Source organism: Dryas octopetala, chromosome 2 (assembly GCF_963921425.1).
Source record: "Dryas octopetala chromosome 2, drDryOcto1.1, whole genome shotgun sequence".
NCBI lineage: Eukaryota > Viridiplantae > Streptophyta > Magnoliopsida > Rosales > Rosaceae > Dryas > Dryas octopetala.
Window position 1 is genome coordinate 32,535,459 of NC_141367.1, and position 15,307 is coordinate 32,550,765.

General features: G+C 37.0%; 3 protein-coding genes across 5 annotated transcripts; 1 reads left to right on the forward strand and 2 right to left on the reverse strand.

Moving 5' to 3' along the window:
* Positions 1-1,172: 1,172 nt before the first annotated feature.
* On the reverse strand, positions 1,173-2,449 carry LOC147295854 (uncharacterized). The gene has a single exon (XM_086233882.1). It carries the CDS (start codon positions 2,350-2,352, stop codon positions 1,465-1,467), a length of 888 nt encoding a protein of 295 aa, XP_086090008.1. The 5' UTR covers positions 2,353-2,449; the 3' UTR covers positions 1,173-1,464.
* A 5,502-nt stretch (positions 2,450-7,951) lies between these two features.
* Positions 7,952-11,498, forward strand: LOC147295855 (Metal-dependent phosphohydrolase). 3 transcript variants are annotated; one of them, XM_086233406.1, is made up of 9 exons: positions 7,952-8,153; positions 8,876-8,930; positions 8,975-9,001; positions 9,240-9,258; positions 9,409-9,506; positions 10,174-10,272; positions 10,692-10,864; positions 11,099-11,190; positions 11,319-11,498. In XM_086233406.1, the coding sequence occupies exons 1-8, from the start codon at positions 7,989-7,991 to the stop codon at positions 11,183-11,185; spliced, it is 723 nt and encodes a 240-aa protein (XP_086089532.1). In that variant the 5' UTR covers positions 7,952-7,988; the 3' UTR covers positions 11,186-11,190; positions 11,319-11,498. The 3 variants fall into 3 exon arrangements, with proteins under 3 accessions (XP_086089532.1, XP_086089531.1, XP_086089533.1); XM_086233405.1 differs by having other exon boundaries at positions 7,955-8,153; positions 11,099-11,498; XM_086233407.1 differs by lacking the exons at positions 8,876-8,930; positions 8,975-9,001 and adding an exon at positions 8,784-8,814 and having other exon boundaries at positions 7,956-8,153; positions 11,099-11,498.
* A 536-nt stretch (positions 11,499-12,034) lies between these two features.
* On the reverse strand, positions 12,035-14,063 carry LOC147295856 (cytochrome P450 86B1-like). Its single transcript, XM_086232501.1, has 2 exons — positions 12,722-14,063; positions 12,035-12,634 (listed from the first exon to the last, which is right to left on the reverse strand). The coding sequence occupies exons 1-2, from the start codon at positions 14,045-14,047 to the stop codon at positions 12,239-12,241; spliced, it is 1,722 nt and encodes a 573-aa protein (XP_086088627.1). The 5' UTR covers positions 14,048-14,063; the 3' UTR covers positions 12,035-12,238.
* Between the last annotated feature and the right edge of the window lie 1,244 nt (positions 14,064-15,307).

The window sequence follows — 15,307 nt, forward strand, 5'->3', positions numbered from 1 at the left end:
TACCTACTCTACCACTCCATTTCATCATCATCACTGAAAAGATTTCTAGCTACACGCATGGACATTGAGTTCTTGTTGGGTTGTCTATGACGTACAGGTCACAGTTATACTGTTATCATTACCCAATTAATTGTTTCATTATGAATGTTATAATTAGTATATCATTGTGAATAATTGGAGAATTGAAAGTTGGTATTTGTCTTTCAGAAAGAAAAAAAGGATATCTTAATTTCTTGGTGAATGGTGATCATAAACATACTTCCATCGATCTTCTGAGTGTTGTTTGTTGGTGCCCTAGGTCAGTGAAGGTGTACCAGATTCCCAGGCCCAGCCTTAAGGCTTAAGCTTTCACCAAGAGGGGCATAGATGAATTATGAGATCGATGATGGTAGCATTCAATTCTTGGCTGAGGTTGGTTGGGGGAATGGGAAGCAGATGATGAGCTGCTGCTGATTTGATTATCGACCACTGTATCTGTATATATGTGACAGATAATAAAATCATCACACTTTATTAATTTTTGTCGGGTGTTGTTTGTAGTGTATGTTCTAATATGTTGTGGAGTTGTTATGATGTGTTGAATTGTTGAATGGTTGACCAACCTTTATGTATATATAGTTTGTTACGTACTTTGTTGTAATTGTTAATTTATTTATTCATTTTAAGCCTAAGAAATTCCAAATTGATTAAAAGTTATCAAAACTTTATTTCGATCTCAATTGGACTAGGCTAAATCCGACGACAAGCAATTTTAGCCTCAATCTAAAGTTAGGGTCAGCTCTAGCTCAGCCTGTAAAATCTTCAGCCCACTAATTAACTACAATATATACTGTTGTATTACAAAATTAGCTCTGTTACTTGGGTTTTGGATGAAATAAGGTGTGGTTGGCTTGGCCAAAAGAAAAAAAAGGGTGTGGTTAATTGGCATATATGTTACACAACAAACCCATTTTCAGTTGTCTAGATAGACTTCCGAATCAGAAATTAAACATATATAGTTTGTTAACTAGCCCTCAATCTTTGATTTGTACAAAAAATAGAGACATGCATGTATAATATGATATAACCAATAAAAAATAATGAGATTTAAGAAAAAATAAACATGCATGTTTTGACGGGATATATATGGTTTTGTCTTGGCCTTAATTGTCTGGGGAAGAAGACAAAGAGAGGCAGAGCAGAAGTGAATAGTTAGCGAAAGTCATGTTGATCCAAAAATTAGCTCTAGCAATCTAGCTAAGCTAAGCTAGAGGCTAAAGCAGTTGCTGCACATCAATTTCACGTGACAAACTACAACTGCCAATTAAAAAACAAACAGCAGCAAAGTCGAAAGATATATTTATGCATCTACCAAGGCACCAAGCTAGCTAATACAAAATCAGAAATTCGATATTCATACATATATGTTTTTACTTTTTACACAAGCTCGCTAGCCAACTACCAACGACCAAAACCAATGATCCATTATATGACGTTGCGGTGATTCCTTTCAAGGAATCCCTCCAGCACCACCTTCTTCTTGTATTCCCCGGAATTGAAATCCAAGTGATTCCTGGAATTGGAATATTGGGAATTGTATGGTGCAGACATAATTTGATGATGAGGAGTAGTAGGAGCACTGGTGGTTCTAATTAATCGAGGGAGGAAGTAGAACCATGCGGACGTGCAAAGAATCGCACATAATCGACCCCATACTATCATAATAAACAATGTCACCATAATAATTGACATACCAATCACTGGGTCCAATTTTTTGCTGCTAATTGTCTCATTAATATTTCCCCATACGCCCTTGTTTGACCGCACAAACCACGGCTGTTTCTTAGGATTCGGAGTGGGGAATGACGCCGACTGCGTCATCACGGCGGCTGCTCGGTTGGTAGCAGCCGCTGCAACCGCCACTTCCACGGGTGAACCCGGTTCCCCGAAGCTGGATCCTCCTCCTCCTGCTACGGCCGTTCGTATAGAATCAATTTTCCGGCAAAAAGACACCCGCTTTTGACACGTGTCCTCTTTCGAAGAATCCAAGTGTGTGAGTAGAGGCGGCACAACCTCTATCTCCCTGTCGGTGGCCGGAACCACGAGGTCATTGGCGGGCTTTGACTTTGACTCCAAGGAGTAGTTGACCTTGGACGGCTTTGGTCCGCTTTTCTCGGACGCGGTGGAGCTCATGTCGATGGGCACGGTTTGGGTGGCCGACTTCTTCACACCAAACCCTGACCCACAAAACCACCGCCTCTTATCGGATCGCCCGATATATTTGGTTTCCTTGGAGAACCCGAAACAAGCGAGAAAAGAAGCTTTGGGTTTAGATGGATCTGCGGTAGAGCTTTTCTTTTGGATTTTGGCCATGGAAGTCAGAGAGAGGAGGCCGGCTGAGCCCGCATGGACATGGAGCCGAGGTCAGGTAATTGCCTGCCTGCAGTGTCGCTATATATATTCACAACTTTCTAATCAAAAATCTTAATCTACACTTAACTTAAATATTAATTTACTAATTTATTATTTGCATTTTCATTTTAGAATTGGTGGTTATTTTTCGGATTTGTAATAATTAATAATGGGTTTGGTTATGAATCAGGACTTTAGCTATGAGTCTATGACTAGGGATATGTATGACTTGGACTTTCGTGGTTCTAACAAGATTACAAGAACAAGTCCTTCCTGGCTTTCTCCGTTTTCAACACGTCCGCGTTAATTTCCATCACTATTTACGATCACATATATCGCTTGCCTTGCCTAACACTCTCAAACAATTGAATTCTTAATTGAATTTAGATTCTCTCACTGTCCTATTAATTGTTACTTGTTTTAATCCTAATTGTAGAATATCAATTTAATATGTTTTCATACACAGATACACTTCATTAATTAAAAGATGTGCAAAATTTGGAAAAGAAAAACTGAAAGTATGTACACGTAAATATATAAGTATAACCTTTTTTAATTGTCAGACCAAAAAGAAAAAAAAAAAACCTTTATTAGTTGGACATATACTTGAGTCCTCTTTATTATGCAAATATGCAATCAACCACAAAATTGTACGCACTGTAACTATACTTATATATCATTATTATATCTATTTCAATTATCCGTACATACAATTGATACGAAATTTATATAGGCATGCGATATGAATATTGCAATTTTTTTACTATTTAAATTTAATTACCCTTTTTTTTCTAAATTTTAATTACCCATGTTATGACTTATGATTTGGCCTTAATAATAATATGCTATATATAAATTAAAAACGTCCATGCAAATAGCCAAGACGTGAACCCCATAACCTATTCCTACTCAGACAAGGGGGACTCACGTGGAGCCCGGCACAAAATATCTATAAAATCACGTAGAAGTTGCTACTTTTTTTTTTTGCATGAATTGAAAAATCAAATAATATTTCCTATTTTATCAATGGAAAATATCGAAAGGTCCTTTTTTTTCCTGATGCAACTAAAAATATTCTACAAGCCCAAGGTTAGTCTCTAAATGGTAAGAATGGATAAGTAATGAGTTAAAATATGTCAGACTTCGATTTTCTCCAATATTAAAAAAAAATTTAATATTTAATAGCACAGACAGTTTCTTACTATCTGACCCACTATTTCACTTATTTAATTTTCTTTTTCGTTTGGATTAATTTTCAAGTCAAGGAAAAGATATATAATTGGAAATGTTCCTCTTCGATCTCTTTGATTTTGAGTCTTTTGACACTTAATCCTCCATTAATTAGATTACAGCTCATTGGCTAGTTGTGAAACTTAAAGTACGAAATTTATTCGTTTGAAGATCTGAAGATATTATTAAAAAAATATGTTAACATGAGCTGGCTAAAAAGTGACAATTATTTCAGGAGGAAATTACAGATTTAGTCCACTTATTTTATACTTAGTTCAATTTTAATTCATAATCTTTTTTAAGTTTTGTTTTGGTCCACTAATTGTTCCACTTGTTCAATAAAGGTCCATATTTGTTTTCTCAAATTTGGCATGTCTTTGACCCTATCAAATCTCACCCAAATTCAGCAAACATATACTTGTTTTAAAGCTATGCATTTCTTCTATACAACTATATAAATATCATTCAAATTGAAGTTCTAAAATTCAAGATAATTGACCCCAAAGTAGGGTACCCGAAACTGCCAATTTTTCAAACTTCACCAAATCTCAATTCTCTTAAAATCTAATACTCTAAATTTGTTTTTATGACTAAAACATGATGAAATATAACTTATAATTCAATTATAATTGAAGAAAACACAACCTAAAAAATTTAAAGTCACAAATCTGAATCTTTATTGAAAAATAAAATAATTAGTAGACCAAAACATAACTTAAAAAAAATTGTGGACCAAAATTAAACTAGGTATAAAATAAGTTGACCAAATCTATAATTTCCTCTTTTATTTCAATTAGCCAAACTGAAACTTTTAACTTATAGCCTGCAGGCACGAGTTGAATTAAAGATACGGACTATTGATCATTTTCTGTAATAATTACAATACAATTAATAACTATTGTTTGAAAATTAATTATAAGTACTAACCAATTATTAAAAAATTTAGTTCAATGATGTAATTAATTAAATTGCCTGCTGCTTGAATGAAAATCAATAAAAGATCATTAATTTCTACAGCTTTTAGAAGATTTTTAAATTTAAATTTTAAATATATATATATATAATAAAAAAGGGACAAAAAGAACTAGATGATCGCAATATTAATTTTTGTTTTGGCCATGGAACTAGAGATGTATCTTATAATGAACCTGACCGAACTAAGTTATGAATGTGGCCAAATATATATGTCGGAAGACAAATGCCATTTATATATGAAGTCATTTTATTTAATTAATTAATGAGCTAGCTAGATAGTAGATAGGGACCTCTTCTAGCTAGCTAGAACTTACAAGTAGTGTGGTACTACGTACTGTGGCATTGCTTTGACATAGTATTGGATTAGGTAGGTGTATTGGTCCTAATTAACTATCTATATATATATATATAGTTCGTACGTGGCATGGATAAAATGAATGGAGCATACGTCATATGCATGCATTCAATTACAGGGTTGAAAAAAACTAGACCCGACCTTGTGCAGATAAGTTCTGACTACATATATATACAAGGGAAAATGTTAGCAAAAAAGACTATAAATATATCTCTATTTTCAGTTGAGGATTCCGATTTCACTTTGATTCAATTAAGGATTATAATTTTTCAAATGGCTCAATCAAGTACATTCCGTCATGTCTGTCACATTTACCGTTAAAAACTAGTCACGTGACCAATTTATAAGGGCAAAAAAGTCTTTTCTCATAAAAAAATAAAACTAAATAAATTTAAACAAATCCAGCCTCGGCCCCGTCGCAAAAGGGGGTTCTGTTCAATTCCTCGCCTTACTCCATCGCCGACCTTCTCATTTCACTTAAGCACTCTCTGTCCCTCGCTCTTACCCACTTTCCTGCCCTCGCCGGCCTGTTCCAGACCGATTCCGACGGCCACGTCCACATCGTGTGCAACGACGCGGGCCTCGAATTCATCCATGCCAGAGCCAAACACTTCTCCATCGACGGCATCCTGGTCCCCAATTCCGACGTCCCCCTTTGCTTCAAGGAGTTCTTCGCCTTCGACCGGACCTTGAGCTACTCCGGCCACTTCAAGCCCCTGGCCGCCGTCCAGGTCACTGAGCTCGCCGACGGAGTGTTTATTGGATGCACCGTCAACCACTCCGTCGCTGACGACACTTCCTTCTAGCACTTCTTCAACACCTTCGCCGAGATTCAGAGGCACCAAGAAAATCTCAAAATCTCCTGACTTTTCCCGCGACACCGTCTTCAACTCGCCAGCGGTGCTTCAGGTCTGAGACGGCGGCCCTAAGGCTACCTTCTCAGGCAACGAGTCGCTGCGAGAGAGAATATTCCATTTCAGCAGAGAAGCGATTCTGAAGCTGAGAATATTTCCTTCTGTCCTTTTTTTCTGAAAAAATAGAATCCGTTCTGTGTTTTGGGTCAGCTGCAAACCGATCTTCTGGTACACAATGCTATTTACCCCAACTTTCATTTGATCGAAAAAAAAAAAAGAATTGTGGAATTTCACAACTTTTTAGCATGTCAAGATCAAATTTCAAGATTTGGGATTGAGTGGGTTTTGCAATGGGGCCGGGGCTGGGTTGGGGTGGTGGAGCTGGATGGGGCCAGGGCAGGGTGGGGGAGGGATGGCGATGTATAGGGGGAGAAGGGGGCAGGGATGGGTGACGGGGAGGAGGGGGAGCTGGCTGGGGGGCAGAGAGAAAGAGAAAGATATGAGAGAAAAGAGAGGAGAGGGGAGGGGATGGGAGGGGAGTTGCTGGGCTGTGTGGGGGGAATGTTGGGTCGATATGGTGCAGGGGGTGGCGAAGGTGGGAGATGGAGGGAGATGGAGGGAATTTTTTTTTTTTTTAATTTGTTTAAATTTATTTAGTTTTATTTTTTATGAGAAAAAACTTTTTTGTCCTTATAAATTGGTCACGTGAGGGTCACGTGACCAATTTTTAACGGTAAATGTGACAGACATGACGGAATGTACTTGATTGAGCAATTTGAAAAATTATAGTCCTTAATTGAATCAAAGTGAAATCGGAATCCTCAACTGAAAATAGGGGTATATTTATAGTCCTTTTGCTAACATTTTCCTTATATAAAAACCATTAGAATTTGAGTTAAGGATGAAAATTAAAGATTTCATATATATTTAGATCTCAAAGTTCTAGTCCCGGTCCCAATTTAAAAAGAATTTCACACTTGTTATATATGGTATATGAGATATGTACAAGTTAATTAAATATGCATTTGTGTGTGGTTGCATGTCTAATTGCATAATATGTGTGTCAAGGGAAAGCTACAATGTCATATCCATATATGTAATACAATTCATGAGATGTCAAGTATTGTAATTAATATATTACATACGATCAGTGGTGTGGTATATGGTGCACCTCGTCGCATGTAATAAACAATTCACACCATTCATTGACAATTCAATGTGACATGTTGTAATTTTAAAGTTTTTCACTTCTTATTCTTCTTATAATTTTTATTTTAATGATTAATTCAAAATGTATTAATTATGAATTAAGATTAAAATCAGTCAAATGTTGGATTCCGTCAAACATAGCAACAACGTATAAACAGTGAATTTTTTAATTTAATTATGAATAGAATAAAATTCATGAAGCTTTAATTTTGATTTCTTGTATTTATATTTTGAGGAAATTGCAGATTTAGTCCAGTTATTTTATACCTAGTTTAATTTTGGTCCACAATCTTTTTTAAGTTCTGTTTTGATCCACTAATTATTTCACTTGTTCAATAAAGGTCCAGATTTGTTTTCTCAAATTTGGTCTGTCTTTTATCCTATCAAATCTCACTCAAATTCAGCAAATATATACTTATTTTAAAGCTATGCATTTCTTCTTTACAAACATATAAAGATCATTCAAATTGAAGTTCTAAAACTCAAGATAATTGACCCCAAAGTAGGGTATCCGAAACTGCCAATTTTTCAAATTTCACCTAATCTCAATTCTCTTAGATTATAATTCTCCAAATTTGTTTTTATGACTAAGGAATGATAAAATATAACTTATACTTCAATTATAATTGAAGAAAACACAACCCAAAGGATTTAAAGTCACAAATCTGGACCTTTATTGAACAAATGAAACAATTAGTGGACCAAAACAGAACTTAAAAAAGATCGTGGACCAAAATTGAACTAGGTATAAAATAAATAGACCAAATCTGTAATTTCCTCTTATATTTTTTGAATATATTTAAGTTTTTAGAGCAGACACTGGACCTGACATGATCTCTTCAGTCCAGTCCGCCCGGAAAGTTTATTTGGGCCTGAGAGGCTGGTCGATGGTGGGAACCCGAACCCGAACCCGAATGGTGTAGGTCATCCTTGTTCTTGAGTCGATCAGTGTTCGCAAGAAAGGAAATTGAGCGATGGGGTGGGAAGAGACGGTGAGAAAGGCAGAGAAGTTGGTCGAAAAAGTCATGAAAGAGAATGATGCATCCCACGACGCAGGCCACGTGTGGAGGGTCAGAGACCTCGCTCTCTCTCTCGCCCGTGAACAAGGCCTCTCCTCCAACTCTGACTCCATGCAAATTGTACTCCCATTTATGCCTTTCCTCGCAAACTTCAATAATCAATCTCATTATATAAATTGGGTTTCCTTGTTTGTTTCTACTTAATTTATTTAACATTCAGCATCTGGGGCCATTGATTTTACATACAACTACTTTTATCATCTGTTTGACCTCTTTCTATTAGCTAGTAATAGAGCATATATTGAGCTGCTAATCCTTTAGGGAAAATACAATTGCTCATTATATGCTACTTGAGATGGTATCAGTACCAGTTTGTAATTCTGATAGTGTAGCACCACTTTTTTCTCCTTTCCCTACAGTTGCCCAGTTGCACGGATGGTTGAGTGAGTTTGAGTATTAGCAGTGGACCATGTTATCCCACATTGGACATTAAAGGAGTCCCAGATTGTTTCAAACCATTCAACTTAAATCATTTATATTCATTCCTCCAACAAGTTCGAGTTATGGTTATCTTATGATGACATGTTATTCTCTTGGATAATGAAACAACATTGAACCTTTTGTAGATTGAGTAGTTGAGATTTGTTTGGACATGAAGGACTTAAATGATTTTGTTGTCTTCAATTTTTATTTTATTTTATTTTTTGTTCATTCCCTTTTTTCTAAATCTGAAATTTTCTTCCTCGGCAGGTAGAACTTGCTGCACTTCTCCACGATATAGGTTCGTGTTAAGGTCATAATTTAACATTGAAATGTGTTTCTTTGTGCTTAAATGGGTGCAGGAAGGTGACCTATGCCTTCACATATGGATTTTTAGGGGAAGACTAATAATGCAAAACATGCACCTACGATTAAAACTCACCTTTAAGTTCGTTTTGGCTACATGCCGTTGATACTTATGTGCTTGTGTATGTGAGCTGTATTAAACACCTCAGGCACAATTTTTATGTAGCAATATTTGTTCTTTCTTAAATTTCTGATCAAATCATTATGATACCCATATTTACACAAACCATTCCCACAAAATTATACTCTACATTGTTTTCATTTCATGGTTCTTCCTGCATGCTTTCAGCATTGCACTCATTTTCCTAATCACATCCTGTATAACCTACTGATAATTCAGTTATTGGTTTCTTATTGCAGGTGATTATAAATACTTGAGGTTGGTATTTTCTTTCTTTCTTGCTTACATACATGAAGGATTTCTTCTTGTGTTTTAGTATGTCTTGGCTACAGCCCTGCATTCTGTACATTGAATTTTCAAGTGAACCTGAAAAGGAGAAAATTTTTTGAGAACTACCTTTGCATGTAGAGATCCCTCGGAGGAAAAAATTGTTGAGAACTTTCTTAACGAGGAGGGCATAGAGGAGAGTAAGAGAATCAAGATTATAAGGATTGTTAAGGGAATGGGTGAGTTAGTTGCTGCTCCTTCTGTCACATTATCTTCTCCCTACTCTGCTGATACATTTCTAGTACATTCAAGTTCATTTTACAGTGTACAGTCAGAATTTTAAACTGCTAAAATGTCCATGTCGTGTATTTTTCAGATAGGAAAATGTTGTATATTTCAACACATGCTCTAAAATATGCATCCTTGGTTTTGACCACTAAATGGTTTCTACCATTTAATTTGAGCTTGATTTGACCATCTGTAATTGTTATAAATTTCATGGCCTTTTGAGGCCTTTCCTGTGAAGATGTCCTGTGAGGAATGTGGGAAAATATACTTAATATTATATTACTTAATTGGTTTTGCGTCCTCCTTGCCTCATGATTCCCATTATTTGTCCCTGTAGGTGTCTGCAATGTCGATTAAGTAGTAGTTGTGTTTGTTTTGCAACCCCCTCTGCATGTCAATGTTCCTTTGTACATGTTATTATGTGGCTGTCCACCACAGATCTCTCTCTCTCTCTCTCTCTCTCTCTGTGTTGTGCACTCCAACATTTCTTAGTCTTTCAATACACATGATGTAATTCTGTAGTCTTGAACCTCTCAATGTAGTTATTTTTTCTCTTTACTCAAGGTTCATTTAGTTGATGTGGAATGTAACCATTGTAGATGTACTTTTACTTTCCAGGTTTCAAGGATGAGCTTGCAGGGCTATCAAATAGTGAATTTTCTCCAGAATTTGGGGTTGTACAAGATGCTGATCGTCTTGATGCAATTGGTGCAATTGGTAATTTGTGGACTTGATAAGTGTTTGATTTTAAAACCACTAAAATTTGTCTTCCTAATTTCACTACGTAAGCTTAAAATTGGGATGACTGCTGGAATGGTAACTTTGATGATAGTTTTTTACTCTCTACGGCCCAATGATCTCTGTTGTCTTCTTAACTGGCAATAATAATAGAAAGAAGTTTTTCAAATGTATTTATACTCCTTTTATTGTTTATTTGGCCACCACCTTTCTAATGACATGGTCTATATATTTCGAATTGTTTTAGTGGTATTGTGAAGTTTTTACTGGTATTGCTATATATATATATATATATCATCTAACTTGGCAAATATTTTTGTTAAAAAGTGCTTTAGACAATAGAACAAATTCTGCCATTTCACACTTTTGTACAAGCTTAATTAGTCTTTCGCTCACAGGAATTGCACGTTGCTTTACTTTTGGTGGAAGTAGGAACAGAGTGTTACATGATCCTAAGATTCAGCCACGATCTGATTTATCCAAGGAGAAATACATGAAAAAAGAAGAGCAGACTACCGTGAATCACTTCCATGAAAAACTTCTCAAGCTAAAGGATCTGATGAAAACAAAGGTAAAGTTATTGAAACAGGACGTGATATTATACACTCTTGACACAGAGTTCCCAAATTTTCATTCATCTTTGTGTATTTATGCTTACAACATAAAACATGTATGTGCTAAATTTCATATATATCATCCATGTATGAGGATAGCGTGGTGGTAATTGGTAAATACACCTTGTGCCTAACCAAATAAAAGTAGAGAATTTTAAATATGTGGTATGGAGTTTGACCACTGATTTCAGGCTGGGCAGAAGAGAGCTGAGAGAAGGCACAAGTTTATGGAGGAGTTTCTTGTAGAGTTTTATGAAGAGTGGGATGGGAGGGCTTGAGTGAGGTACGTTTTACTTATTTGGATTGGTCTGAGGTACTTTAATTTTGTGGCACTCCTAAAGTTCCAAAAGGAGGAAAAAGAATCTAGAACACAATTGTGCTAACAATGCTGAATTTTTGTGAATATGTTAGAATTTAGCAATTTCGGTCCTGGAGGCTGCTTCAAAAGTTGTCTTGTTTATGGTTTGATGAAGCTTTGTTGGTGAGTGTTGTATGATTACTATTTACTGTCATGTATGTGGTATGCATGGTTACCTGGCAGGGTCAACCCCTCTTTCCTGCATTGAACTAACTCATTGAAGCAAATAAGTAAGCAATGTGACGAGAAGGAGCTTTTTATTATAGTCCACCAGCGTCAAATGCCTGAAATATAATAAAATTTTTTGTCAAAACTAAACAAACAAAAACTAATATGGATACCTACTTAGGGAAGCAACCCATGCCCGACGACCTTCTTACGGTACGGTCGAAGAAGCCTAAGCAAATACACCTCAATCTGATTTAGGGGCAAATGTGGTATTTTATGGGGAAAAAAAAATTATGTGGAGGGTTTAGAAAGTAGTCTATGGGGTCATTTTAGAATTATGCTATCATTTATCCATATTGGACAAAAGATGAGCTGGTCTCACGATGAAGGGCCCAAGGGCCCAACTCAAATATATCCGTGAAAAGCTTTCGTAATGCCTATGGCCCAAGACAGGACATTCCAGAAACAGAATCAAGAAGGAAGTAATAATAATATAATATAGTGGTGAAGGGTGGGTGGGTCCACCAGTCATTCAATATTTTCTTCTAATGAATATGAAGCATCCAAAAAAAGAATACGAAGCATCCAAAAAAAGAATACGAAGCATCCAAGCGCATACAAAGTTCATATTATTAAATTAAAAGTGTTCCCTACAACTTTTCAATCCTTTTCATGTATATGGCAGTACGTACCATTTAGATAGCGTTAAAACAGAAAAGAAAAAAAGAAGGCATAACTTAATATTAATTATTAAGAGGAGGATATTATGGTGCTTAATTAATGATGGAAATCCTTGAGTAATTAATTAAGTGGGAGGTGATGGAAGATGGTGGTGACGGCTATGGAGAGTGACCTTCAATCCATGGTTGATGTACATGGTCAATGCGAGCTTTGGGTGGACCAGATGGTTGTCAACCACCTTGACACGGTAGCGATAAATGATGGAGGCAGCAACGAATTTCATTTGGTAATAGGCAAAGTCTTTTCCCAAGCAGAGGCGAGGACCGCCATTGAAAGCCGTAAATTTGTAGGCGGACTCGCTGCTGTATTGGCCGTTGTCTCGAAGCCACCTCTCAGGCTTGTACTCCCGGCAGTCCTTTCCCCAAATTGCCTCCATTCTCCCCATGCTGTAAATTGCATAGATCACTTTTGTTCCCTTCTTCAGTGTTGTTCCATCTGGAAGTGTGTCATCTTCAACAACCTATACATTAATTTATCAACAACTTATTATATTCTTGCAATGGGGATCCAATACATGCAGTATTTACTTGATAAAATATTTACGTACCTCCTTGTGATCCAAAGGAACAGAAGGGTACAACCTGAGAGCCTCGGATAGAGCGGCCTGAAGATAGTCCATCTTCTTTATCTCTTCGGGATGGAATACTAGTTGTTGATCTTGATGGTCTCTTGCAGCAACTATTCTGCTTAATTCTGCAACAATGTTTTGTTCCACCTGAGGATGGTGATGAAGCAGCCAGAAGAACCAGCTCAATGCCACAGACGATGTGTCTCTCCCTGCCAGTATAAAGTTGACGCATATATCCCTCAAGAACTTGTCTGAAAACCTCTCTCCCTTCTCGTCTTCCAACCCCACAAACACCGTCAACAGGTCCGATCTATTCCGAAATTGCTTCTTCTTATCATCAGCATCATCAATATTACTAGAATTCATATTATTATTCGAAAGCAGGAGCTGCAGTTCTTTCTTCCTTGTCCGAATGACCTCGTCTGCAAACTTATCGACTCCTTTGATGGAGACCTTGAGCTTCTTCTCTGGCCCCAAATTGAAGTACCTCATGGCCTTCCACAAAAACGCGGGTGTCACAAAGCGTAGCACCGTTGCTTCCGTGGCGTCCTCGAAGGCCTTGGCAAAGGGAATTTCGGGTAACCCCAGGCGCAAGCAACCGGGATCAACCCCAAATGCGATCATGCAAACGTTGTCGAAAGTCAATCTCAAAAGAACGTCTTGGAGGTCGATTGGGGCCGAGTGTTTGATGGAGTCCTCTAAGACAGGCAACAGCCTTGCGTGGACCAGCTCCACCAGTGAATCGGTGGTCAATTTCCGGAACTTAGCGGAGTGGAACTCGATGCTTGCCGTCTTCCTCTGTCGTTGCCAGGTCACGTCGTCGGCGCTGAATATGCCGTCCCCGAGAAGATCACGCACGGTGTCTTGGAAATAAGGGCCTTTTGGGAAATTGGGGAACTTGGTCTTGAGAATGTGCTCCAAGTTGCGAGGGTCGGAAGTGATGACGCAGTTGAGGCTGCTGAACGAAGGGCCTTTGAATGTGAACGTCCCGTTTTGGCGGGAAAGAACATCGGATAGCCACTCGTATAGATTGGTGTGGACTCCGACCACCGCCAGAAACAGAGAGGGTAACATTCCGAGCACCGGCCAAACGGGTACGCCCTGCTGCTTCCTTTGGCGTAACGAGTGTATGGTTATAAACACACAAATTGCCACAAACAGTTCCAGGATTTGGATATTGTGGAGGAAAAAGAGTTGCCGGGAAACCAAGGAGGAGGAGGAGGAGGAGGAGATGGGAGAGGTGAGATTGAGGCCACAAGTAGTACTCATGATCATGGAGTTGGAATGATGATCTGCACACTTCATTATTGATGGATCACAATATCATAGCCTTATGGTTAGGTTGAGGAGTGGTGGTCATGTGTTATATACATGGGGGGTGCTGACTGTACGTGTTTAATTTCTTGGCGTGCATGTTTTGACTTTACCCAACCGGTTTTGATTTGGTGAGCTGAAATGTTATATGTGTAGCCTGTCTAGTGTACCCCAGCTACGCATTTTTATAATTTAATGTGATGTAAGTAATTAACTAACTGCTTAATTAATTGGGCTAGTGTGAATTTGGGCCAGCCTTTGTTCACTTTTGGGAATAATATTTCTTCTAATTAATTGTACGTTGAGATCGAGAGAGTTTGGACCAAATGCAGGTCTGGTACGTAATTGCCTGTTTGGTTTGAGTGTGAATTTAAATAAGTAAGGTTGACGCTTTTGTAATTCTAGGACTAAGAGGGAGCCAGGCAAAGCCAAGAGGAGGAGGACGTACTAAAGCCTAAAGGAGGAGGTTGAGAAGTGGATGCAGCGGATAACCTACGATGCAACTATTTCTACAGTTTTGCTTTCCCAAGTTTCCTATTAATTTATTAATTAATAATAATAAATAAGTAGGGAGTAGGGTACAACCTTATTTTATATATAGGTAATGCTAAAGTATCCTAATAACATGGAATTTTCATATCAATTTTATCATTTAATACATCTAATAATATATTTGTCACATAAGCTTTTAAAAGACTAATATAACCTCGTTAAAAATTCTACAAGACATTAATTAAATTACAAAAGGAAAAAAATTTAGAAAAAGGTTTCACTACAAAATTAAAAAAACTATTAAACGTACGTTCATCTCTTTAAGAAATTTTTTCTTAATTTTAAAACCTTAAAAAGCTACTACATCATCTCTCTTATTGCATCTACAATTTAGAAAAATTTTGTTCAAGTGGTGCATTAAGTTTCTCTTTAATTCACTATTTCTATCTCTTTAATGATTTGTGATAGAATCTCCCCATTAGGCTTTACTAGAATTAGAGGTTGTAGGGCGAAGATGGTTCCATGTATGCTTGCTTCACTAAATCAGTATTTTATTGCTTTAATTACCATGAATGTTAACTATTTACAATTCAAACAATAGTTTGTCTCTTTGATTATTTTTTTTCATTGATATTAGTTAGTAACAAAGTTTGATTTGAGGTGGTGGATTCAAAAACAAAATGACTCACAAAATGGTGTTTTAATAAATATAATATTAATTTCATATTAAAAATAGATGGTGATGTGTATAATTATTAA